Genomic DNA, 25,215 nt, shown 5'->3' on the forward strand with positions numbered 1-25,215 from the left:
TTTGGCCCGTTTGACCATGTGAAGTGAATTCTCAGCAACCACAAGAAGCGAAGCCAAATTGCAAAGAAAGAGAAATTCTAGTTATGCCATTTCTATGTAAAACCCAAAACTGTTTGCAGTTAAGTACAATAACACTTCCAACTGGTGATAATGACTTAAGTTATGAGACGCATGAGGAAATGCTCATTTTCTCACGCTCCTCTCCGATAAATTCCACCGCCACCGGCTGGCGCGGTCCCTTTTGTCAAAGGCTGTCTTTCAGCGGAAAGTGAGTGGCACCTTCTCCCGCCGCTCTCCCTGGCGAGGGGGGGGGGGGACTGAAGCAAGAAGGCTTGACACTAACGCAGAGGCGCTGGCGGACGGGAGGAAGCAGCGGCTCCGCCTGCTTGCTTTCTATCCGCCGCTGCACGGGCGGCCGGCGCCAGAACTTCGCTGCCCTGTACCGCATGGCCGCAGCCCGTCCGGCGGAATGCCCGGCAATCCTGCAGCGCGAGCCGGGGGGGGGGGGGAATGGGAGGGACCCCAAGAGGCTTAGCGTGTTGCAACCATGGCGACGCACCTGGCTCCGCCCCGCGCGGGGTTGGGCTGCCGGCGATTGGTCGGTGGGTGGGCGCTCGCCCTCTGCCCCCTGACCCTGCGCGGCGGCCGCGGCAGCGCCTGCTGCCCGTTTCCTGCTGGCCTGGCGGCGGCTGGTGCCGCTGCTGCAGCACTGGGCGGGCGGGAGAATGCGGCGCCGGTCGCGCATGCTGTTCTGCTTCGCCTTCCTCTGGGTGCTGGGCATCGCCTACTACATGTACTCGGGGGGAAGCGCCGCGCTCGCCGGAGGCGGCAGGAAGGTGAGGGCGGGAGCCGGGGCGGCAGAGGTGGGTGGGTCGCCCTCCCCTCCTCCCTCCCCTCCTCCCTCCGGCAGGGCGGCTGAGCCCTCGTGCCGGCGCCTCCGGGGCCGTCTTCCCCTCCGTCCCCCGAGCTGCTCCGCGGCGGCTCCCCTCCGGCCAGCCCGCCCGCCCGCCGCCTTGGCCGCCCCTCGCTCCCTTCTCCGACCCCGCCCGCCGTCCCCCCTCTGTGCTTCTCGCCGCGGTGCTCTCGGAGCCTCTGCAACTGGAGTTCTCGGCGGTGTTGCTGCTTTTTCCCCACTCCTCTTCCATGAAACATGGCCGGGGTTGCTGCCCGCTTCTTCTGCCGAGTGTGTGTGTGTGTGGGGGGGTTATTTCTGCCTGCCTTTCTGCCCCACAGCCTGCCGAAGCATCGCTTTCCTGGAGAAGGCGAGGCTCCCTTTTTCCGTGGGGGGGAGGAAGGGGGTGACGCTTCCCCCACTGTGTGTGTGTGTGTGGGGGGGGGTCCTACAGCATTACCGAGCAGTTTCCCGTCCCCACCTCAATATGACATTGGCACGAGGTGAGAGTTGTTTGTTCTTTACTCTCGAGAGAGGAGAGAGAGTGTGTGTGTGTGTGGGGGGGGGGGGGAGTCCGGAAACCCCTAGTACCAAAACGCGGACTGCCTTTAGCTTTTTCTTACCGCTCCTCTTTAGTGAGGGACGGGCAGCTCGCTTGACTCATCCTCTAAGCGCATTTCTTGTATATAAAAATAATTATGTGTATATAGATAGATATAAAAGGGCAGATAGGTTTCTTTGTGGACTTTAAACTAGCTTCCAACTCGTCATTGCACGAATCGCTTCCAAACCAACAAGCGTCAGCCACGTCGCAGATTGCGGGGAAATTCGTGTGGGAGGAAGTGATATTAGAAATGGGGAAATCTGGTAGGAATAATGTTTTACTCTGGATTCTCCTTGTGTGTAGGAGTCGCTTATCTCTTAAGAATTATGGTTTATTTTTTTAAGGAAACATGACTCCTTTTCCTCCTGAGTTAATGTTTTAGATTGTTTAAAATTATTACCTTCACTATTTGAGTAGTGCTAAAAAGAGGCGGCCCAGATCCTTTTTTTCATTGTATGCCCATTGAGCTGTGTTTAAGCATTTCCTTGGCATGCTTTAACAGTTCATTGGATTGGGATTACATTCAACAAACTGCTGACCAAGGAAGAGCTAGGTTTCTTGTTGATCAAATTACGATAAGTGTACATGAAACACCCTGATGTGGATGACTCAGGCTAGCCTGATCTTGCTCGATCCCAGAAGCTAAGCACAGTGAGTCCTAGTTAATGTTTATATAGGAGATGTGTGATAGCCAAGGAGAGCCAGGATTGCTACTCAGAGGCAGGCAATGGCAAACCACCTCTGAATGTCTCATGCTTTGGAAACCCCCACAGGGTTGCCATGAGGCATCAGCAACTGGCCAGCACTTTCCACCACCATACATGAGAAATCTCATACAAAAGAAACCTTGTTTTCCTGCTGAAGTGCATATTTGATTGGTGTGGTGTGGTATTTGAGTTCAACCGAATAATTTGGCAGTATATATACCAGAATAGCAAAATGGAATTATTTTATGTGGGAGCCAAAGAAGGTGAAAGATGCAAAGTTGTGGTTTCCTTTGTATATTTATAGTAGTTGTTGGTGTATAGAACAGATAAGTGCTCTTTTTTTAAAAAAGTGTCTAGGATAATTTAAACAAGTTATGTCAAATGCAATGTATTTAAATGATACTTTTCAACATTCATATAATGATTATACAATCATAAAGTAACTTTCTACTTACTGCCATTTATTTCAACATGATGATATTAGAGTCAATCGGCCTTGTGTGCCAAAAATTTACAGCAATGGTAATCAGCAATGAATTTCTTTGAGAAATAAGGATGCCCACTTAATGGTTGGAAAGAGTTTATTTACCGTATAATCTTATGCAGAATTCCTCCAGCATAAATACATTGATGTCAGTAGGTTTAGACTGTAGTAACTCTGAATAAGATGGCTGTATTGGTGATTCCTGTGGTTCAGGGATGTCAGTAAATGTATTGCATTTGGACTATGAGAGTTACTGTAAATACGTCAGCATTGTGTGGGCATTGTCATGCAAATTTTATCTTTGCTTTTGCAATTGTTATGTGTGAATGTTAGTATTAAGCTTGTTTTATGGTTTAGGAAATGAGGTTATATAGGAAAATTAAGGTTGGAAAAAGAGAACATGATTCTTTACACAAATCTGTAGTTTGGAAAGTATAAAATAATGGCACAGTAGGGCTGAAGGATGGACTCTGTGTGCATGTATGTATGGGGAAGATGAACAATTATATATGGCTTGGTTATTTAGGATTCTATTGCCTGTCAGTGAAGCATAACATTTCATCCTAGTCATTAGAGTAGTTTAGTGATTGTAAGTAGAAGGGTATGTAACAGTAATAGCGTTTGAAATTATTGTGAAAGGCTCATTACCAGGCCGTGAAATAAAACTGGTCTGTTTACTCTATGAATTATGCTGTAGTGATCTACCCAGTTTCCTTGAGTCTTTCTGTTATCCTAATTACTCCCAAACCATTGTTAAATATCAAACTATGCAGTTGGATTGTTGAATTTATAGGACTTGAAAAACTGTGACCAATAAGTGGCTAAGAGAGCCAGTTTGGTGTAGTGGTTAGGGGTGCGGACTTCTAATCTGGTGAGCCAGGTTTGATTCTACATTCCCCCACATGCAGCCAGCTGGGTGATCTTGGGCTCGCCACGGCACTGATAAAGCTGTTCTGACTGAGCAGTATTATCAGGGCTGTCTCAGACTCACCCACCTCACAGGAGTCTGTTGTGGAGAGAGGGAAGATGAATGTAAGTCACTTTAAGACTCCTTCAGGTAAAGAAAAGTGGCAAATGAGAACCAGCTCTTATTCTGATGTCTTATTACTGAGATAATGTTTTGCGTAGTATAGGCCACTGTGTTGACTAGTCTGCTTTATGGTTGTCACCTGGGATTGGTATCCTTGTGCTGTTGCTGGTCTCTGCTGATGCTTCTCTTCTGCCCACTGGCTTTAAAATTCCATGCACAAAGACATGGGATTAAATATATGGAACAAGTGGGGGTAGGGATAGAAACAAGATGAGAGCCATGAAAAAGAAAGAGACAGGGCATCAGTTGTTACAGAGGTTAATTTATATACAATTCAGAGGGTGATTAGAGGATTGTAAGTGAAAAAGTGTTATTTCTTGTGTACTACCCAGTTTCAGTTCAGCAATCTTTGTAACATCCTTGTGACATATTGTAATATCCTGCAGAACTGTAGTCACTCTTCCCACTCACACTGTAACAGAAAGTAAAAAAAAAAAAAGTGTGAGAATCAGATTGTCACAGATGACGTGGAAACACATTCCATCCTCCTGCGGTCCTGGGTGTGCCTTAACATCTACCACTGCTGCCCACCTTCCCTCACTGTCTTCCCCTGAGGCTGCGTCCACCACAAGTGGCCAGTTGCACTTGTTCTCCCTCTGTCGCAATGTGAAGATCTGATTCTTGCTTTAATTCTTTGTGGGAACATCATGGCCACGGGTGGTGGGGGGTCCTTGTGCACCTGGGTTGCCAACCTCCAGTTGAGGGCCTGGAGAGCTTTAGGTACCAATTGGAAGGGAGAAGAAATGAAGGAAGGAAAGAAAAAAAGGAAGGAGGAAGAGAGAAGGAAAGAAAAAGAGTGAATGAGGGAGAAGGAAGGGAAGAGAGCCTGCAAGAGGAAGGTAGGTAGGTGGGTGTCCAGCTATGGGCTCCTCAAGGGCCGTCCTGGACTCCTGCCCCTCACTGGCAGATTCTTGCCCCTCCAGAATGCATCCGAGGAACCCCCACTGACCAATCTGAAGGCCCACCTGATGCAGCCATCAGAGCTCCTCTGCAGGGCTGGCACACATCCCCATGCCGCTACAGCTTCGACCCAAGGGCTGGGTGGTGATGAACTTTTGGTGGTCCAACAGCCCTGGGTTGTGTTGGAGGCTTACAGAGAGTCAGACACCAGGCCTGATGATGGGAGGGGACACACACAATGGGGAATAGGAGGAAGAGGCTTCCCCCGAATAAGAGGGGCATGGGAGGGCTGGGGAGGGCGAGGGAGGGAAACACAAACAGAGGGCATGCAGCTGGGGTGAGGTAATATGGATGGTAAGGCTCTGGCCTTTGCTTTGCATGTGAGTCCATCCTGCTGCCTCACTGCTCTTCTACACATGTTCAAAAGTTGCCCCACAGCACCTTGGAGATCAGGTAAGCTTGGCACGGCAGGGTGGCAGGTGACTGTGTGCCCCAGGTAGTGCGGTGGAGGGCCAGGGCCCTGGGCATCCTGAAGCATCTGCTCATGTGACCCAGCTGTTTCCCTTCTACCCCTCCATGGCTGGTTGTCAGGGTCCCTGCAGGCTAGATGGGATCACTAACAGTATGGCTGTGATTGCTTATGCCTCGCTCGGGGGCTGGAGAGCAACAACAGGGGTGGAATGGATACACATTACATCCATAGTCATTTCCATTTCTTTTCAGTCTCCAAGTCTGCAGAAGATGTGTTTCCACACACTTTCCTCTTGCCGGCTTGCTGATAATTAACTTAGCAGATAACAAAATGTAACAATGCAGACACTTATGCCAGCTATAATAATTTGGAGGAACTAAAGTACATGGGGCGGGATAGTACAGAATATTATGGAGATGCTGGGTGTGGGGGGATGCTTGTAGAAGAAGAACTTTGGCGTAGAGTTGACTGAATCTATAATAAATCACAGGCAGTTTTGCGCATTGCAGACCACATGATCCTGCGTTGAGCAGGGGGTTGGACTAGATGGCCTGCATGGCCCCTTCCAACTCTATGATTCTATGATTCCATAGTTCTTGTTAACCTTTTTGAAACAAAATGTGTATATATGTTTTTTTGGCATCAAGCTGCATCTGACTGGCGGTGTCCAGACAGGCAAGAGATGAAAAGAGGTAGTTTGCCATTGCCTGCCTAGGTGTAGCAACTGTGAACTTCCTTGGTGGTCTCCCATCCAACTACTAATTAGGGCTGACCCTGCGTAATTTCTGAGATTTGATCAGGCTAGCCACCCAGGCTAGAGTTCACTTACAGCTATACTAGCGTGATATCAATTTACATTTAAGGATATTTTAAAATTATGAAATATCAAGCAGTATAGAATACTTACATGGGAGAAAGTACATATAACTTTTGCTTAAAGGCTCTGTGATAAATGCAGAGATCATCCTACACATCACTGTACTGAAGGCTGGACTAATTCATGAACTCCCATAGCCAAGAGCAAACAAACAAGTGTAGGACATCTGTTTCACCCTCTGAAAACAACTTTTACTTGAGAGTGGCAAACTTATGTAGTCTTGTTAATATTGATACAGCCACTAAGGTTCAAATACAATTGCTTAATGGGAGAACTATTACATAGGTTTTTTTTTTTAAATAGTTATGTGATGGTTTCTAGTGTTACTTAGCTGCTGTGGGGTCTCAAATCTGTCACCTTAAACTGGTCCATAAACAATTGGGGAGAGTTAATATGTTCTGCAAGATATAATCTGAAAGAGGGCCACAGAATACATACTTTTTCAAGCATCCTTTGCAGTTCTGTGCCAAGATTGAGCATATCCAGTTTAAAGGATTTTGGTCCACAGGGCTGGGAAATCAGAATAGATAATAGATAATACTGGGCAGTATGGACCAATGGACAGAGCTGGTATAAGAGAGTTTTATAAGGTCATATGCAACTTATTTAAGGAGAAAATATGGATCAGAGAAGAAAGGAAATGGGGGGCTGAATTTGGAAATTTGCTATCTGTAGCAATTTGTTACAAGGAGGGGTTTAGGATGGCATTGCATACTGTGAAGGTTTTTTTTTTGCCATTGCTATATCTAATTTTCCCCCTCATCCCCAGTCCTCTCAACTTCTTCCACTATTTTACCTTGAAATCAAGAGTTCTCAGGTCAGACAAACCTTGATGTCTTGGTGGAATTGGTCCCTCTGTGTTTCCCTGTGTTTCCCAATGCTTGTTTTCTTGAATATGAGAGTTCCACAATAAGCAGTGGTGGTTTTTCCAAGTGTTTGGCCTGTTAAGGATAGAGTTCAGCACATGGTTTTCCTGCTGTTAGATGCTTTAGTCACTTTGAAGAGTCTTTCATGTAAGATACTTCTGGAAATGTGTCTGTATTGAAAGGTAGACTAAACTGATATTTGGTGAAATGTAGGTTCAAAGGATGCTGGATTTAATTTTATTTGTAGTTCATGTGTGCTCATGAGGTAGAATCTTTGAAAGAGTTAGTGTTTTCTTTTAAAAATGTGACTCCCTGAAAAATCAAGGGCATGATTATTCTCTGAAACAAGGGCAGAATGATTAACCGATGGTTCAGCTGGCTATGAACCACTATGCACTCGTGATATCCCACCTTAAGCCATGTTTTTTCCCAAAACATCTTATGGATTCTTTGAAATACTGTATTAAGTATTCTGTTGGGACATTCTGCTTTTTCAAGGGCACGCATGCTAATATTGTGATGTATTAGAATGTGTTCTTGTTGAGTTTCCTACAAAGTGGAAGCTGCTCCTCAGCCTGAAGTATGATACTAAAAATACTTAAGCGGGCAAATAGGAATCTCTGTGTGTAAAAATCAACTGCAGATTAATAAGGTGTCATCTTTGTGGCTTGCCAGTCACTTACGTGGCTGTCAAATATGGGTGCTTGCCAAGTATAGAACAGTGGCTCATTGAATTAGACAATCCTAGCAGTTTTGTGATTACCTGCAAAGTTGTAGAATTATTTTAAGTCCCCCCACCATTTAAAAATATTGTGCTTCAAGAGGAAAACCATTTTGAAACACACATTTCTACTTGTCCTAAAAGAAACTATCAGTGAAATTACAAATGAATTTTTGTCTATTCCATTAGTATTTGCTGCCTGCTTCTTGGAAGATCAGGTGTAGTATTTCCCATCAGGTTATATATTCTTTTGTTCCCCCCACCCCGCCAATACTCCCTGCTGTTGGAAGATGAGCTCTGGGGGAAGGGAATATGGATAGAAGGGGCCTCACAAGGGAGTTGGGAAGATGTATGGATTTTCCTTTTGCCTGGTTTTTATAAATTAGGATCTTCTGAAATTTTCTGAGAAAGCATGATGCCAGTCTGAATTGAGATGGACCATATTTGTGAAAATACGATCCCCGGCCCCTGGGAAGGGCTTTAGGCTGGGGGAGGTGGAGAAAGCCCTTCCCAGGGGCCAGGGAGAGCGACCGCTGGCTTTAGGCTGGGGGGGGGGGGCGGAGGAAGCCCTTCCCAGCGGCCGGGGAGAGCGACCGCTGGCCAACATAGGAATGGCCGCCGTGGGGTGCAGGTTTGGCCACATGGGAGGTTGGGCAGGTTGGGAGCTGCTTGCTGGGGCAAGGAGCCAATCAGCAGCCGCGCTGTGCACGGCTGCTGATTGGTGCTTTGGGGCCAGACTGACGAGCGGAGGGCCCTCTGCTTGTCAGTCCGGGGGAAGGGTCCAATGGGCACCCTTCCTCATCCCGGACAGGGCCCACCCTAAGGGCCCTTAGTCTTTTATTTCTACCGCTCCCGCGGAGCGGTTTAAAGATGATTGATTACAAGATCAGTGACTAATTATACCAGGGTGAAATGATGTGACTTCTGTCCATACTGCCAAGAAACCTTCCAAGGGAAAACCATTTAGGCATGGATACCATTCTTAATAAAAACAGCTTTCTGGTTTTAAAGATCTGCAACATTTTCACCCAAAACGTGTGTGCTTTCATTGAAGTAACAGTTCTTTCATCACAGTGATTTTAAATGCATGTTAAATTGCCTAATGGTAAATTGTACATGTGAAATTAGTTACGGTTTTAAAAGGGTGGTTGCAAGAAAACAAATAGCACTCAATTATGTCAATATAGATAGATGTGTTTAAAGTAGTTCCAAGTGCTGTCCTTCCTGTCTCTAAAACTGCATAAAACTCATTCCAGTTAATGCTAACAGTTTACTTCTCATGCTTGCTGGCTGCTTGCCACAGTGCTTTTTGTGGGTTGATGGAAATTACACTGCTGGTAAAGCAGTCCCCTTTTATTTAGCTGATAGCTCTTATAACTGTATAAAAGTAGGTTAGTCTGCATAGCTGTGCATGAAACACAGTATGGGCTAGAGTTGAGTTCATTGATGAGTTAGTTCTTTGCATGTGGGAAGGAACCAAGTGTATAACCAGTGACTACGTACCATTGATTCTTAACTGAAAATATGAATAGTGATAATTATATTTGACTCCTGTCAAGAGATATCTTTATCCAGTGACATAGCTAAGTGCATAATTATTGAAGTGCTATGCTCGTATATTGCTTGTATAGTGTTGTGCTCATATACTGTTATGGTTAGAGTCTCAGATGATGACTGAGAGAAATTCCTGTTCTGCTCAGCGAGCAACCTTGGGCCAGTCACTCTGTCACTCTGCCTACCTCACAATGTGGTTGTGAGGATAAAAAGAGGAAGGTGTTGGAAACTGCTTTGTGTCCCCAATAGGGAGAAAAACAGGATATAAATTAGGAATTTTCCTCATGGGTTTTAATGAAGCTTCAGGTTGAGATATTCACATTGTCAAGAAGATCTAACTTAACGATACAATGATCAGCAAAATGGCAACTGGTTTTTCTCAGTTTAGTAAGCTTTATAGTGCTTTGTACATAGTGAAGTAGTTAATGGTGACTTTTGGGGGGAAGCTTTAATACATGTTCTCAACAGTCCCATTAGAGAAACACCTGACTTGCTTGATCTGTCTAGGTAACAACTGAATGATAATTATAAAAATGCAGAAACTAACCCGCTGTGAGAGGTGGAAGCAATTTTCTAAATTGTAGACTTACTATAAAAAACTGTATTAATTGACACAAAATGTGTTTGTATATTTATGTCAGAAATATCTATGGATAATTCACCTTATGCCATGGAAATATATCTGTGTTCCTATGTGTCACATGAAAGCAACACCCTAGTGTTAGATCTCAAGATTTATTTGCCATTTCTACTGCATTAATCTGGGGCAAGATTATTTAATGATGGTATTAGCTACTTGGGTCCTGTGCAGAAGACACAGCTGCAATGGCTTCCTCTGAAGTCCCGTTTTGATTCTTGTGTTCTTCTTCAGCAAAGCTGCTCTCTCCAATGGCAAGTTATCTGAGGAGGGCCAAGCCAGAATTTGCTACTTGAATGAGCATGGCTTCTTTCTGCAGGGCATTCTGTTATCCACTGATAACTCTGTGGTGACAATGAACATGTGGTGCTTTGCCCAGGGGATTCCATACTTTGCGGATATTAGAGTAGTACAACCTACACTGTTGCCCTCAGATTTGCCTAATTGGCACTCTTGGAGCAGAAGATAGTGGTAGTGCATGGATGGTGATGGAAATACCAGTGTGGAGGGTGTCGGTTGTATACAGTTGTCTTTTTATGTTTTATTCAGGCTAATCAGGCACTTCCCTGTCAAAATTAGTAATATAGCAAGCTTTGCTTGAGGGAAACAAAATCTCAGTCTCAGGCTTAGAGAGTTTTTTTTTCTTTCTTTTTTCTTTGGTAGAGCAGGCTACAAGTCAGTGTGGCCTAGCTAGAAACAACGGACAAGTGTTGGCACCTTCATCGGCTTCTTGCGTATGGCAGACCCATTGTCTGTCTGTGCCAGTTTTTTGCTTGTATGGTTGGTAACACTAGGAGCTTTTAAAAGAATGTTGCTAAATGTAAGCCTGAGCAGTACAGCTAAAGAATTAACTGGCACAGTTGACACGTTCATTACAGTTTCTTTATTGACGAGGATCTTAACTCAAATTTGAATTTGTATCAATGAAGAATAATGGACTTGTAAAAAGCACTTCAACTGTCTTGCCCCAAGTCTGTAAAAGTTAGTCATGGTATACCAAGAAAAGCTACTTTGTGGATCCCATAAGATGACAAAGTAGAATGTGGGCACCTACGCAGGTGATAATATTTCCCCTCGCTTCCCGCCATTGTTTCCGGGGGGGGGGGGGCGATCTGTAGAAGCTACTTAGCTCAGAGGGTCTAGCTTGCTAGTGGCTTGCTAGCATGTAGCTGAATCTGGAGAAGTGATCTGTTTTTTCCTGGTCTAAATTCAGCAGTAAGGCATAAAGAGAAGTGACCACTCTTTCCATAGAGCAATACAGTTACAGCATTTATGTAAAAAAATGGTCTTTTTATTATCGGATAAGGTAAAGGTAAAGGTATCCCCTGTGCAAGCACCGAGTCATGTCTGACCCTTGGGGTGACGCCCTCTAGCGTTTTCATGGCAGACTCAATACGGGGTGGTTTGCCAGTGCCTTCCCCAGTCATTACCGTTTACCCCCCAGCAAGCTGGGTACTCATTTCACCAACCTCGGAAGGATGGAAGGCTGAGTCAACCTTGAGCCGGCTGCTGGGATCGAACTCCCAGCCTTATGGGCAAAGCTTTCAGACGGCTGCCTTACCACTCTGCGCCACAAGAGGCTCTATTATCGGATAACAACCCCCTAATTAGTTATAATGTTTCATTATTTGCATTAGCAGCAAGGAACATTTAAGCCAAATTTACACCACCAGAGATCTAGAGACCTGAATTCTTATTGTCTTTCATCATCTATGGATGCATATATTCTAATTCTTTTACAGGTTTTTTATATCAACAGATATGATATTGCTGCCATTGTAATGGCCTATGGCTGGAAACAGTAAAGTCTAATACATACATACATTTATGTAAATTAATTATTTAAAATATTTATATCCCACCTTATCTCTGTACAGTCAAGATGCCCGTAAAGTTGGTTTCAATGAAACATCATGTTATTTAGTATTGAATATACAGAAAAACAACTGTTGAAGAAAATACTGTGGAGACTATAAGCTTTAGTATAATAGCTTTTGTTTCATCTATAGGTGTGGGTGACTTCTGTATGTGGCAAGTGATAATAGGGTAGGTGCATTTCACTGACTGAGAATGGATGGAGATGCTGCTCTGATAAGATGTCAGCAGTGAAGTCATGTGACAGGGGCTGGTTATTTCTTAGTGCCGACTTTTCTAGAGGACAGTGTTATTAAACTTAATTAGAATTCTGAGGTAACTGGGGATGTGTCTCAACTTTGCCTATCTTTTGAAGATAAAAGATTCTGTGCACTTCCGTATTCTTTATATTGCTATTTCACTGCTTGTCTTACTTTTCTTTGCCTGAAAAAAATGCAGAGAAGGAAGAAAAGCAAAGTAAAATGCTGAGTACTTCATGGGGGCAGCAGCGAAGAAAGAAGCAACTTTGTGTGCTGGGAACCACCACTTTGACAGGCTGGGATGAAAGAGACTTAGATGAATTAATGGCAGATTTTCATCTTAATGAGCTGTATTTTCGCCTGGAGTTCACCAACTCATAAGACTTTGGGAGACTGAATAGTAGAGTGAGGGCTGCTGCTGATACTAAATTGTTTGTACTCTCAGGCATCGATTAGTAGAAGAAACAGATACCTATAGTAAGCAATAGGCATTTTTTGCAAAGATAGAGTAGTCGTCTATACCCCTCCTTCCCCCCCCCCCCCCCAAGTCTGTTCTCAGTGATTCTACTGGAACCAGCTTAACTGTTTATTTTAAAATTAGCCGGGGAAAGTGTTGAAAATGACATGGCAGAGGGGAATTGCTTTTTAGATTCATTGTGGAGGAGGAAGGTAGATTAGGTTCAGGCCCAGTTACAACCTCCTTACTTGTGAATACTTGAGTGGTGTAGAGCAGTGGTCCTCAACATTTTTATCACCAGTCAACGCTTGACAATTTTACTGAGGCCCTGGGGGTGTAGTCTTTTGCCAAAGTAGTCGCCGCCGCCTCAGCCCCTACTCTGCTTGCTTTCCTGCTGTGGACCCTGATTTCCTGCCACCCACTGGGGGGCACTGCCAGCAGCAGCTGCGCAGTGCCACACTGATGGAGAGCCCCAGCTATGGCAGCCGCCAGAGAGCACCAAAGGTGAGCCAGTGGCAGGGCAGCCCCTAAGGCAGCAGCCAAAGAGGAGCGGCGGCCCCCCACATGCAACCAGCTGGGTGACCTTGGGCTCGCCACGGCACTGATAAAACTGTTCTGACCGGGCAGTGATATCAGCGCTCTCTCAGCCTCACCCACCCCACAGGGTGTCTGTTGTGGGGAGAGGAATGGGAAGGCGACTGTAAGCCGCTTTGAGCCTCCTTCGGGTAGGGAAAAGCGGCATATAAGAACCAACTCTTCTTCTTCTTCTACTGACTGGTCCCTGGACCCACGGGTTGGGAACAGCTGGCGTACAGAAACTACCTAATCTGAAGTGATCCTGTGGCAGAGAGGGAGGAGGATGCTGCAGTTATCTAAATTCCCTCTGTTCCTCTTCTTATTTGATTAATTGATATCAAAGGGAGTCTGAATTTTGCTTGGTTCTCTTTGAGCTTCCAAAGCTATTATGAAGAGAACTGGATTCATGACTGTGCCTCTGCAGGTTTAAGGTTTAAATTTGGTGTGCCATGGATGTTTATTACCCATGAAAATATCATCTTGCTGCAGCATGGAGGGATGTGCATGATCAGCCCTATGTTGTGAGGGAGGGGGAACACAGGGTTCTAGAACTTTCTCTCCTCTTGTGTACACAAGATGCTGAAATATAGTAATAGGTGAAGGTAAGGGAAAACATTAATGAAATTACTGCCATTTGCTTGCTTTGGGAAAATCTGAGGTACAAAAAGAAGAGAATCTATAAATATTAGTGTGACCTCTTTGACTGTGGTAATTGTGATGGCAACAATTTTGAAATCACTAGGATGAGATGACTTACTGGCTCTTTGTACAAGGCAGTAAACTGTTCTGTTGTGCTTTTATTTTTATCCCGCTGTTCATCCAGGAAGGCAGCATATATTATTTACTGTTTTACCCTTGCAGGAACAATGTGAAAGAACACCTGTCCCAGTGTCCTCTAGGGCAGGGGTAGCCAACCTGTGGTCTTCCAGATGTACATGGACTACAATTCCCATGAGCCCCTGCCAGCAAACGCATGGTTGAACGGAGATATAAACATGGATATCTTTTGGTCTGTCAACCACTTAGCCATGTTTCCAATCTGTGTTGTTGCTTATCACAGTTGTAGACTGTTATCTGACCAAAGAGCCAGGAAGAAAGAGTGTATGTGTCTTTCATCTCCTCATGTATAGGGTCAGCTGGAAGGCAGAGAGAATAGCTTGGCCAAGACCTTGTGTGAGGATTCATGACCCAGTGGGAATGGGAAGTGGGAACTGGTTTCTGTCATCTTCTGAATTATATATTCCAGCTACAGCTCAGTCTCTGTCACTCATTACTTTGCCTGGCTTGCATAAATTCCCATGCCTTGTACATTGTCTCCTTCAAACACATTGAGTGTTTACTTATTCAGTCTTTCACACTAACATGTACAAAAAGAGTCCATTTATATAAAGCTGTTTTTTTGAACAAAACTAAACTCATACAGTCACAATAGACTGACAGCATAGTTGGGTACCAAAGTAAATGTTTTAACATTGAAAGCACTGAGTTTGTTCAATAATGAATTGACATAGACATTACTGCAAATTAAATGTGACTAATATTTTCCATAATGAAATAGTAAAAATACTGAAAACGTATGCAGTTTACACAGGAATTATCAGTGCATTGGATGCAGTGATCCAATGGCTTTAGTAATGCATATACTTTTCTACTGATTTTCTTCACTGTACCAGCACTCTGTGGCTTGCCCAACATGCTATGCTTGTTCACGTCTTTTGTAATCCTAATCTATTGCTTAGTAGATGTTTTATTAGCTGTAACAATTTGTACTGTGTAGCCTTCTTTGAGTCTTAGTGAGAAAGGTGGACTATAAATATAATAACAATAAAAATAAACATAAAATAAATGTTCTTCTCACCCCAACTGTTCCTTCTAACTCTGTAAAGTTACGGCTTACAATCTAACTAAAGTTGATTCACAAGATTCAGGGACCCAGGTGAGCTAATAGCCACTGGGATTAGGGGGCTGTACTGAGAAGGAGGCTGTTAGTGAAATTGCCCCTTTTTCCTCAAGATGCTGGGATTGATCTCGCCTCTTCCTCATTGCTGCTGAAAATCTGTGACTTTAGACTCATGTAGTTTCTACAGCTCTGTCGGTTTTGGGGTTTTTGTTGGTTCCCACTCACTTCACAGTCTTTCTGTCTGAGCTGACAAAGGGGTCTTGAGGTGGTGCTGAGGACCCCTAGGTTGGCTGTCTTGAGGGATTTCAAGTCATGTTGATGTTGTCTTGTCAGGAGCAGCTCATGATTTCACAGCCTTCAAGAAATGGCCTTTCTCAAGTAATGACTGGCCCCGCACACTGTGCAGTTGACACTCTTGATATGGTATTTTATTCTCCGATTTTATTCTCTGTCGGTGGAAAAATTGATGATGGGTCCTTTGTCATGGATGTATCACTTTATTTATCGTATAGTGTGTATGTAAGTACTACAGCCAAGAGATCCTAAGATTGTCTGGCTGCCAAGAAAGAGATGTTTGAAGATGGCTTGCCATTGCCTGTTCCCATTGCTTGCATTTACATTTCCAGAGATACCAAGGCTGCAGAGTTGAGGGAATTTAGTAAAACAATCTGCTCTTGGTCTGGGATGGATCTGAATTGCTTCCTCTAGAGCATTTTCCAGTTATGGCTGGTGCTTCAGATGATGCCCTGATTGACCTTTGCAAAGGGAAAATAACCCAGACAGCTGACTCATTTCTGGACACCCTGTCTCTAGTCTTAGAGCTCAGATATTCCCTTGATTTACTCAGGGCCTTCTGCTAATGAAAAGGCAAATGAGATGACTAGTGTGACAGTGAAGGAAGACTTGGGATGAGACCAATAAGATCTGGGCAAAAACTAATTTTAAAGTTTTCTCATGGCTGTTATGGCAGCACAGAAATAATACTTTTCTGCTGCCATTGTGTTTGTGTAATGTAGGCCCATGGTGCTGCTTTGAGTGGTCAGGGGGCTGTTGGGCTCTGGACTGCAGGAAGAGATGGAGTGTTCAATGGCCTACTGTGACTGTATCACTCAGCACTTTTCAGATAAAAATATCTTGTGTCTGTTGTCTTTGACATACATTAGCAATGACAGGGTTAGACGGTTTGACTGTGCTGACCTGTCCTGTTATTTTCAGTTTATTCAGTCTGAGGATGTGGGCAGGATCCTTGGAGGTCTAAGGCCTACCATCTACTTGTTTGATTACTGTAATGCACTCTGTGGGGTCTGCCTGTGAAAAAGGTTCAGAAACTTTCATTGGTGCAGAATGCTGTGGCCAGTATAATGAGTGATATGGGTTCTAGGGATGCTATCACTTAAGTCTTAGCCCATCTGCACTAGCTCCCAGTTGGTTTTTGGGCTTAGTTGCTGGTGCTGACCTTAAAATCTGTACTTGGTTCGGGATCAGCATACCTGAAGGACTGCCTACCCACTTATGAACCCACCTAACTATTACAGTCATCTTTGGAGACTGTACTTTGTGTGCCCCCTGTTTTCTGACAATAGGTAGGTGGCAACTCAGGAGAGGGCTTTCTCACTAGTGGCACCAAAACACTTTAACTCTGTCCCCAAGAAGACTTTCCTTTTGCCATCTTCTGCCAGCAGGTGAAAACCTCTTTGTTTGGCATTCCCTCCATAATTTCTCCTTCCTGCCTTATGTTTTGATTGGTTTTATGATTTTATATGTATTTTAGCTCATGCTTTAGTTGTTGTGCCTTTTGTAGGTTTTAATGGTTTATAATGTTTTATGGTGAATATGAGGACAGAAATGCAGGATATAAATCTTCTTATAAAATAAAATAGAACAACTAAACTTCTTTAGGGTTGGAAGGGACTCCTGAAGGGGAAGTAACTGGGCAGTTGTCCACATCTGCCATACCTTCCATGGCCATGTTTTATGTAAAAATCTTCATACTGCACAATTCGAGTAGTATGAAATCTTGCTTCAAAAATCATCTCTCCCCACACACACCTAGTATCCGAATGAGAAAACACTCTGTTGGAACTTCTCTGGTTCTTCCTATGTTTTCCTTGGGGATTTGAAATAAAAGGCCTGTGGAGGATAGAATCAAACAAGAAAGCCTTGAACTTTTCTTGGATTTTTATTCTGGCTGCTTTTTTTAGGCCTTCATATCACTAGGTGTGTGGGTGATTGGTATGGAGAAAAGGGAAAGCTAGCATTATTACTGTAGCAATCATGGCTTAGTTGATAATCTCTCAACAATGAAGGCAAGTATTTTTAGGGCAAATAGCTGTTGCATCGGCCCTGATTAAAATTGGGTTGGGTCATGACCGTGGGAGGAGGGTTAGTCCTGAAAAAAAAAATGACAGGAAACAAAGATAGTTGCCTTCAAGGGCTGTTTGGGGCAGAGGTTGATTGTGATTGGTGAAATGATATGGAAGTGAAAAGTTAAAGTCAAGGAAAATTCAGTCATGAATCTCCCAGCATTTCATTTTGTCTCACTGTGAGCATGGGGCCTTAGAGAAAAGGCAGGTACTATATTCTAGTGCATTATTGCAAACATATGACTTCCGAGGCTTCATATATCTGTAATTCTGTAATTAAAACTTGACAGAATAAAAACTTCTAAAATAAATAGCCAGGTTAAAGTAAGATACCAGTTGCAAAAACAGTATAGTTTTCAATATATCTATAACACTTGCGCAAACAAGGTGGCTTTAGTCTTCAAAAAAGCACAAGTTTTTTTTAATGATCCTCACTCCTTCTCAAAAAGTGGACTCTGATGATGCAGTCCTAAGGAGAATTATATCCCTCAAGGCCCATTGTGTTCACTGACTTACGATGCAGTAGGAAAAGGTCCTGAAAAGCTTTGTGTTGGTATGATGTGGTTTCTAAGATATGCAGGGTCAGATGACAAAACAGCAATATGAATTTTGTATGGAAACAAAGAGTCTATACAGCTGCTTCAACACAGGTTGAATGTGTTTCTCCCTGTCAGGAGCCTGGGCAGGCTGGAGATGGTCCTGTGTAGCCATATCATAGAATCATAGAAACATAGAGATGGAAGGGGCCATACGGGCCATCTAGTTCAACCCCCTGTTCAACGCAGGATCAGCCAAAAGCATCCTAAAGCATCCAAGAAAAGTGTGTATCCAACCCTTGCTTGAAGAGGGGGAGCTCACCACCTCCTTAGGCAGCCTATTCCACTGCTGAACTACTCTGACTGTGAAATCTTTTTTCCTGATATCTAGCCTATATCATTGTACTTGTAGTTTAAACCCATTACTGTGTGTCCTTTCCTCTGCAGCCAACGGGAACAGCATCCTGCCCTCCTCCAAATGACAACCTTTCAAATACTTAAAGAGGGCTATCATGTACCCTCTCAACCTCCTTTTCTCCAGGCTGAACATTCCCAAATCCCTCAAGCTATCTTCATAGGGCTTGGTCCCTTGGCCCCAGATCACCCTCGTCGCTCTCCTCTGTACCCTTTCAATTTTATTTACGTCCTTCTTGAAGTGAGGCCTCCAGAACTGCACACAGTACTTCAGGTGTGGTCTGACTAGTGCCGTATACAATGGGACTATGACATCTTGTGATTTTAACGTGATGCCTCCGTTGATACAGCCCAAAACTGCATTTGCCTTTTTTACCGCTGCATCACACTGCCTGCTCATGTTTAGTTTACAATCCACAAGTACCCCAAGATCTCGTTCACACACAGTGTTACCTAGAAGCGTATCCCCCATCCAGTAGGTATGCTTTTCATTTTTCTGACCCAGATGCAGAACTTTACACTTACCTTTATTAAATTGCATCTTGTTCTCATTTGCCCATTTTTCCATTGTGTTCAGATCTCGTTGAACTCTGTCTCTATCTTCTGGATTATTTGCCAGTCCTCCCAATTTGATGTCATCTGCAAACTTGATTAGTTCCTCCACCCCCTCATCTAGATCATTAATAAATATGTTAAAAAGTACCGGACCGAGCCCTGAGTTACCCCGCTACTCACCTCCCTCCAGTCTGATGAAACACTATTGACAACAACTCTTTGAGTGCGGTTCTCTAACCAATTCCCTATCCACCTAACTATCTGAAAATCCTGATTGCAGTCCTTCAATTTATCCATCAGAACATCATGGGGAATCTTATCAAAAGCTTTACTAAAATCCAAGTAAATGACATCAACTGAATTTCCATGATCCAGCAAACCTGTTACTTGGTCAAAAAAGGAAACCAGGTTGGTCCGACAGGACCTGTTGGAGACAAATCCATGCTGACTTCCTTGGATCACCAAATTGTCCTCCAGATGTTTGCAGATCTCTCCCTTTAATATCTGCTCGATTATCTTACCCACAACTCACTGGTCTATAGTTTCCCGGGTCATCCTTCCTCCCTTTCTTGAAGATCGGAACAACGTTTGCTCTCTTCCAGTCCTCCAGGACATCTCCAGTCTTTAAAGAGGTCCTGAAGATGATGGACAAAGGCTCTGCAAGTTCTCCGGAAAGTTCTTTGAGCACTCTCGGGTGCATTTCATCCGGCCCAGGGGATTTGAACTCATCCAGTGCAGCTAAATGCCTCTCGACAACTTCTCTGTCCATGTGAACCTGCCCCCCAGACACTATCTCTTTGCTACTGCCATCTCTAGATGTGCCTAAACCCTTTGATCTGTGGGGAAAAACAGATGTAAAATAGGCGCTGAGCCTTTCTGCTTTCTTTGCATCCTCCATTAGAGTTTGTCCATCCGCACCCAACAGTAGGCCTATTGCATCCTTTACTTTACGTTTGCTCCTCACATAACTGAAAAAACTTTTCTTGTTACAGTGGGCTTCCCTGGCCAATCTTAGCGCACTCTCAGCTTTGGCCTTTCTAATGATTGATCTACAGTGCCTAGTAACCTGTAGGTACTCTTCTTTAGAGCTCTGTCCTTCCCTCCATTTCCTGAACATTTCCCTTTTCTTTCTTAGTTCCTCTTGAAGTTCTCTGTTCATCCAAATAGGTTTCTTAGAGCTCCTGCAGTGTCTTCGTCTTTCTGGGATAGTCATTGATTGAGCATGCAATAGCTCTTGTTTGAGTAGCGCCCAGCCTTCACATGCTCCCTTCCTTTCCAGCATTCTCGTCCATGGTATGGCACTCATCATGTCTCTGAGTTTATTAAAGTTTGCCCTACGAAAATCCAACATCCGCGTCTGGCTACAAGCTTCCTTGCCTCCCCATTTCAAAAGGAATTCCATGAGGACATGGTCACTTTCCCCTAGGGTCCCCACCTCCTTCACCTCATCCACCAAGTCTTGCCTGTTGGTCAGTATGTCAGTCTTTTGTTTCTGGCATTTGCTGTATCCTCTAAAATCAGAGGTAGCCCTGATACAAATAACCCGGGCTAGCCTGACCTCAGAAGCTAAGTAGGTTCCAATTAGTATTTGGATGGGAGGATGCCAGGAAAATCCAGGATCACAGAGACAGGCAATGGCAAACCAGCTCTGAATCTCTCTTACCTTGACCTTAAGTTCGTTTCGACTTGATTTCGTTTCGACCTATGCTGAAAATTCAGCGAACTTGGAAGATAAGAAAAATAAAGTGGACTGGAAGAGTTGAAATGAACAGGATGCTGCTTTCTGTTATTGGATATAAACTTTGTTAAGGTTGTGTGAACCAAGTTAGAGGATTTGAATTGTGCATGTCTACCACACATAATTGTCTCCCATAGTTAGTAGATTATACTAGAAATATTTTGAGGGACTAAAGGCTTGCACTGAAAAAAGCATTTTACTTAGCATTCTAAAAAAAAAATAAAGATATCAGTATTTTAGAAAAAGTAGAGAAGGACAGCATCACCCCATTCCAACAGGTGATGGGTGTGTGATTCTGAGTCCCCTTGACCCCCTCTCCCATCTTCAGAACACTATCTAAAATTGAATCACAAGATAAATAAAACTAATTAACATGATTGTTGTGAATGCCCATTCATGATACTTCAACTCTTTTTAACGGCTTTTTTTGCTATTTGTTATATTCTGGCTTGCTATGTTTCTTCTTCCTCAGATTTAGGTTAAAAGCTGTTATAGGTAATTCCTTTAAAAAAGCTTTTAGGAATGTGGCTGGAGAATTATGGATCTCTCTCCCTCTTCCCCATTTTAACATCTGTTTGCATTGGGTGTTCTGTTCTGAAAAGATTCTGGCATACCGTCTGAGTATGGTTTTTCGATATCCTGTGTGCCACATCAATTTAAGGTCACTGGAGTCTTCATTTTTAATTACTTCAGATACAAATGTTAGGGGGAAAGTGAAGAATAAGTAAATGAAGAACAATTGCAGAAGGCACAACTGCATTCTAAAGGACTTCTTGGCAGCAAAAGATTATTTCTCTACTTAATGAGTTTTGCAGAGGGAGCACTGTAGAATATAGAACATATATTTATTACCTACTGCAGTGCCATTAACAGGACTGCTTGCATGGGAAAACAATATTGTTGCTTGAAGGAGGAGAGCACCCCTGACTGGATGATTCTATTAATCTGATTTGAAGACATGGGTCCACAGCTACTTGTCTTCACTTTGTGAAATACCCTTCTGTTTGTTTCTTGTTTTGGGAAGGGCTGCAGGGTGCTTTGTTTGTTTGTTGAGAGCCCTTTTTACCTTGCTCCCAGGCTAGAATCCTTACATTCCTTTTCCAGCTTTCTATGTTTCTGTTTTTCTTAAGATTGTGTGTCATTCTTTCTACCTGAAAGAGTCAGTTGAGTGAACATTTAATCTATCAAATGACAAGCAAACATTATTAAGAGATAAAGGAATATATTAAAAGGTGGAGAGGCTGTCTTTATGACTGATGTCTGCCTGGATTCCATGGTGAATGAAATGGGATCTCAAATATGAATATATTCGTGAGGTACTGAAAACTCAGTACTGGACTCTATGGCGTTAGCAGACAATGGAAATCTGTTTGCATGTTGTGATCTTCCGACTTTTTCAAAAAATCTTCAGATTTTGAAACATTTCAAGTTCTGGGCATTACCATTTGCTCTTACAACTTCACTTGAGGGTCCTCATCCAAGCTGATGATGGTGACAATTTCATACCTCATTGTTTTTGGAAGTTGTTCTACTTTCGACTTGAAGTAAGGGTCTTGCAATAATCACTACTGCTTTTCTATAATATCTCAATAAGAAGACTTTGACACCTATTCCTGGCCCCCTGAGTCAGAACATGAGGTGGTTGTCTCTGCCAGTACCCTGACCATGAGTGCCCACTGTCTGGACTCCAAATCTTGGCAAAGCCCTGGACTTGCCCTGCTTTTTGCTAAAGGAACATGTTGCTTCTCTATCCTGTCTAAAAGCATGCATTTAATTGTTTCTGATTTCCCCCCAAGAGTGCATGAATCCATTTGCATGATGAAATCACCTCCAAGGAAGTGCAATTAAATTAAACTTTACATTTGAATATACTTTTCTTCTTTAAGCAGGCCTGTGTATAGCCATTTATTTATTTTAGATTTACATTTATAGACCTCTACTCTTGGGCCAAGCCAGCTCGAGGCAGTTTACAATAAAATCTCAATAAACACTGATAAAAATAAATCCCCAGGTGACATAACCCAAATGATTCTCCCCCTCCAGTCCAATACCCTGCACCCTCTACCAGTCCGCCTGGGGCGAGGGGAACTATCTTTCCTAGATGTACAGTGTGACCTGAGGAGGGGGCCTCAATCTTCCACACTCCAGACCCAATTGAATGCCTGGTGGAAAAGTTCCATCTTGGAGGCCCTGAAGTACTGTGCCAGCTCCGTCAAGGCCCTCAGCTCTCCTGAGAGCTCATTCTTCCAGGTTGGGACCAGGACCGAGAAGGTCCTGGCCCTGGTCAAGGCCAGGGACCACCAGTAGGTTCATATCTGCAGAGCAGAGAGCCCTGTGGAGGGCATAAGGAGGACAGGCAGTTCCTCCGATATGTAGGACCCAAACTATGGATGGCCGTAAAGGTTAATACCAAAACCTTGAACCGAATCCAGAACAGAATTGGCAGCCAATGCAGCTGCCTCAGCAAAGGCTGGATATGGGTCCACCAAGATGACCCAGCAGCTGTATTTTGCACCAACTGTAATTTCTGGGTCAGGGACAAGGGAAGGCCCATGTAGAGCGAGTTGCTAAAGTCTAGTCTGGAAGTTACGTTATGTGATGCTGCTGTGCTATGTTACTATACTTAGCAAAGAAAAGTTTATTTTATTTTTTATTCATATTTATATACCGCCTTCCCCGAAGTCTCCGAGCGGCTACCAAAAAATAAATTTGGTAATGGGATTTCTAAAGTGAATTGGGTTGAATCCCACCAACTTTACTGAAAGCAAAGGACCCTGTGATAAACAAAAAGGATTGTGGATTGTGACATTCCTGAGGACAGAGCTGTGGTGAGGACAATTAGGAATATGGAACAGAAAAGCTGGTAGGGTCCTGCCCACTTGGAGAGTAAGGATAATTTGCAAACAGATACTGACTTCTATGGGAAGTTCTTCCAGCACCAACTTCTCTATGCCACCGTCCTATAAAACTGATTTCTGCCTGGATTCCATGGTGAATAAAATGGGATCTCAAATATATGAATACATTTATGAGGTACTGAAAACTCAGTACTGAACTGGCTCAACAAGCTGGTTCACAGATAAAAGGAAAAAGAAAATCACGAACTCCTCAGACATAACAGTATAATAATACCACAGATAAGCAGAAAACATGCAAACTGCAAACATTAAATTATTACAAGGAGCAAAAACAAGTGTTTGCTTCTTCAAAGGCCTAATTAAAAAAAAAACACTTGTTACCTACTATCTAAGCTTTAAAGGTAAGAATCCATGCAAGTCCTGGACAGTACATTTTGAGTTTTCATAGATAAAATTTTAGAAGTGAAAAGAAATACCAAGCGAAGGTAGTTCAGAAATTGTACTTCAGCAACTCTTTCATGAGAATATATACAGCTTCCTTTTCCTCCCTTGCTTTCACATCAGACAGCTCCTTTTCAGAGTGCGCACATCAAACTACATTTGCCTGTAAAGACATGAATCCTGAACACAATCCAGTGAGAACCACATCAGCGGCACTTTAAATCAAGTTTAAGGGGAAAGTTTTTTGTACCCACCCTCAAGGCTAGATGTGGGATGGGAGCTGATTCTGTAGGACCAGAAACTCCTCAGAAGGCCCTATTCAGGTTCCAATCAGTCTCATCCCTTGATTGGTAAGAACTTTGCATTGGATACAAGAAAAAACCTCCTTACCAATTATCCCCTTCTAGCCAGAAGCTTTCAGTACAAGGATGTAGAGTGGTACAGAAAGTTTCAGAGCTGTTCGTAGAAATGGAAGACGAGTTTTGTTCGGTGTGAACTGGTTCGTGATTTGAGTATAGGTATTGGCTGAAGATGCAGATTGGCCTCTTTTTCTATCAAGTGAAAAACTTTGTAGCAGAAAATAGAGTTTGTTTAAAATATTTATATGCTGCCTTATCTTCTTAGACTCAAGGCTAACAAAGCAGTAACACACAACATATAAAAACAATATAATGCTCCATCAACAAGATAAAAGCACACAAGATAAAAACACAGCCTGATCTACCAGAACAATTTACTGCCCGTCAAATGCTCTCTCAGATAAAACTATTTTACTTGTCTTCATGAATGTAAAAAATAAAGGCACTCTCTGCATCTCTTGTAAGCCACTTGAAAGGATTGGACCTGCCATAGAAAAAAAGTCAGTCCTAAAAGAAGGTACTGCATGGAGAAATTGTGAAAAAAATGTAGGATACTGGGAGATGCAGTTAGGTTACATATTCATTTATACTCGTCTTCAGACCAATCTAGGTTAGGCTGGAACTGTACAGCTTACCCAAGGTCACCCAGCAAGCTTTCATGGCAAAGTGGTAATTTGACCTTGGCCAGGTTCCAGAAACGTGTGTGTGTGTGTGTGGGGGGGGCCCGTTTTGATAAATCATAGAATTGGAAAGGACTATAGAGCCAAAAGTGTCCCCATCCAGTATATGTGCTTCTCATCTTTGTTACCGTGATGTACTGTGCAATTATTCTAGTTAAATTGCATCTTATTCACATCTCACTTTTCCAGGGCATTCAGATGTCATGGAATTCTATTTCTATCTTCCAGTTTGTTTGCCTCTCCCTTCATTTTGGCATCATTTGGTAGTCTCTCTACCCCCCCCCCCCATCAGCATAATTTGTAAAAATATTGAAAAGTATTAGACCCAGAGCTGAGCCCCATGGCACCCCACTGGATACTTTCCTCCAATCTCATGAAATGCCATTTACAGCTTCTCTTTAGAGTGTGAATCTCCAACCA

General features: G+C 43.4%; 1 protein-coding gene across 1 annotated transcript in view; it reads left to right on the forward strand.

Moving 5' to 3' along the window:
• The first annotated feature begins 613 nt into the window (after positions 1-613).
• GALNT2 (polypeptide N-acetylgalactosaminyltransferase 2) overlaps positions 614-25,215 on the forward strand; it is a 79,832-nt gene continuing 55,230 nt past the window's right edge. The window contains exon 1 of the mRNA XM_077346460.1: positions 614-836. Coding sequence (XP_077202575.1) covers positions 726-836 — 111 coding nt within the window. The 5' untranslated portion in view covers positions 614-725. The remainder of the gene's footprint in view (positions 837-25,215) is intronic.

Source organism: Paroedura picta, chromosome 1, assembly GCF_049243985.1.
Source record: "Paroedura picta isolate Pp20150507F chromosome 1, Ppicta_v3.0, whole genome shotgun sequence".
NCBI lineage: Eukaryota > Metazoa > Chordata > Lepidosauria > Squamata > Gekkonidae > Paroedura > Paroedura picta.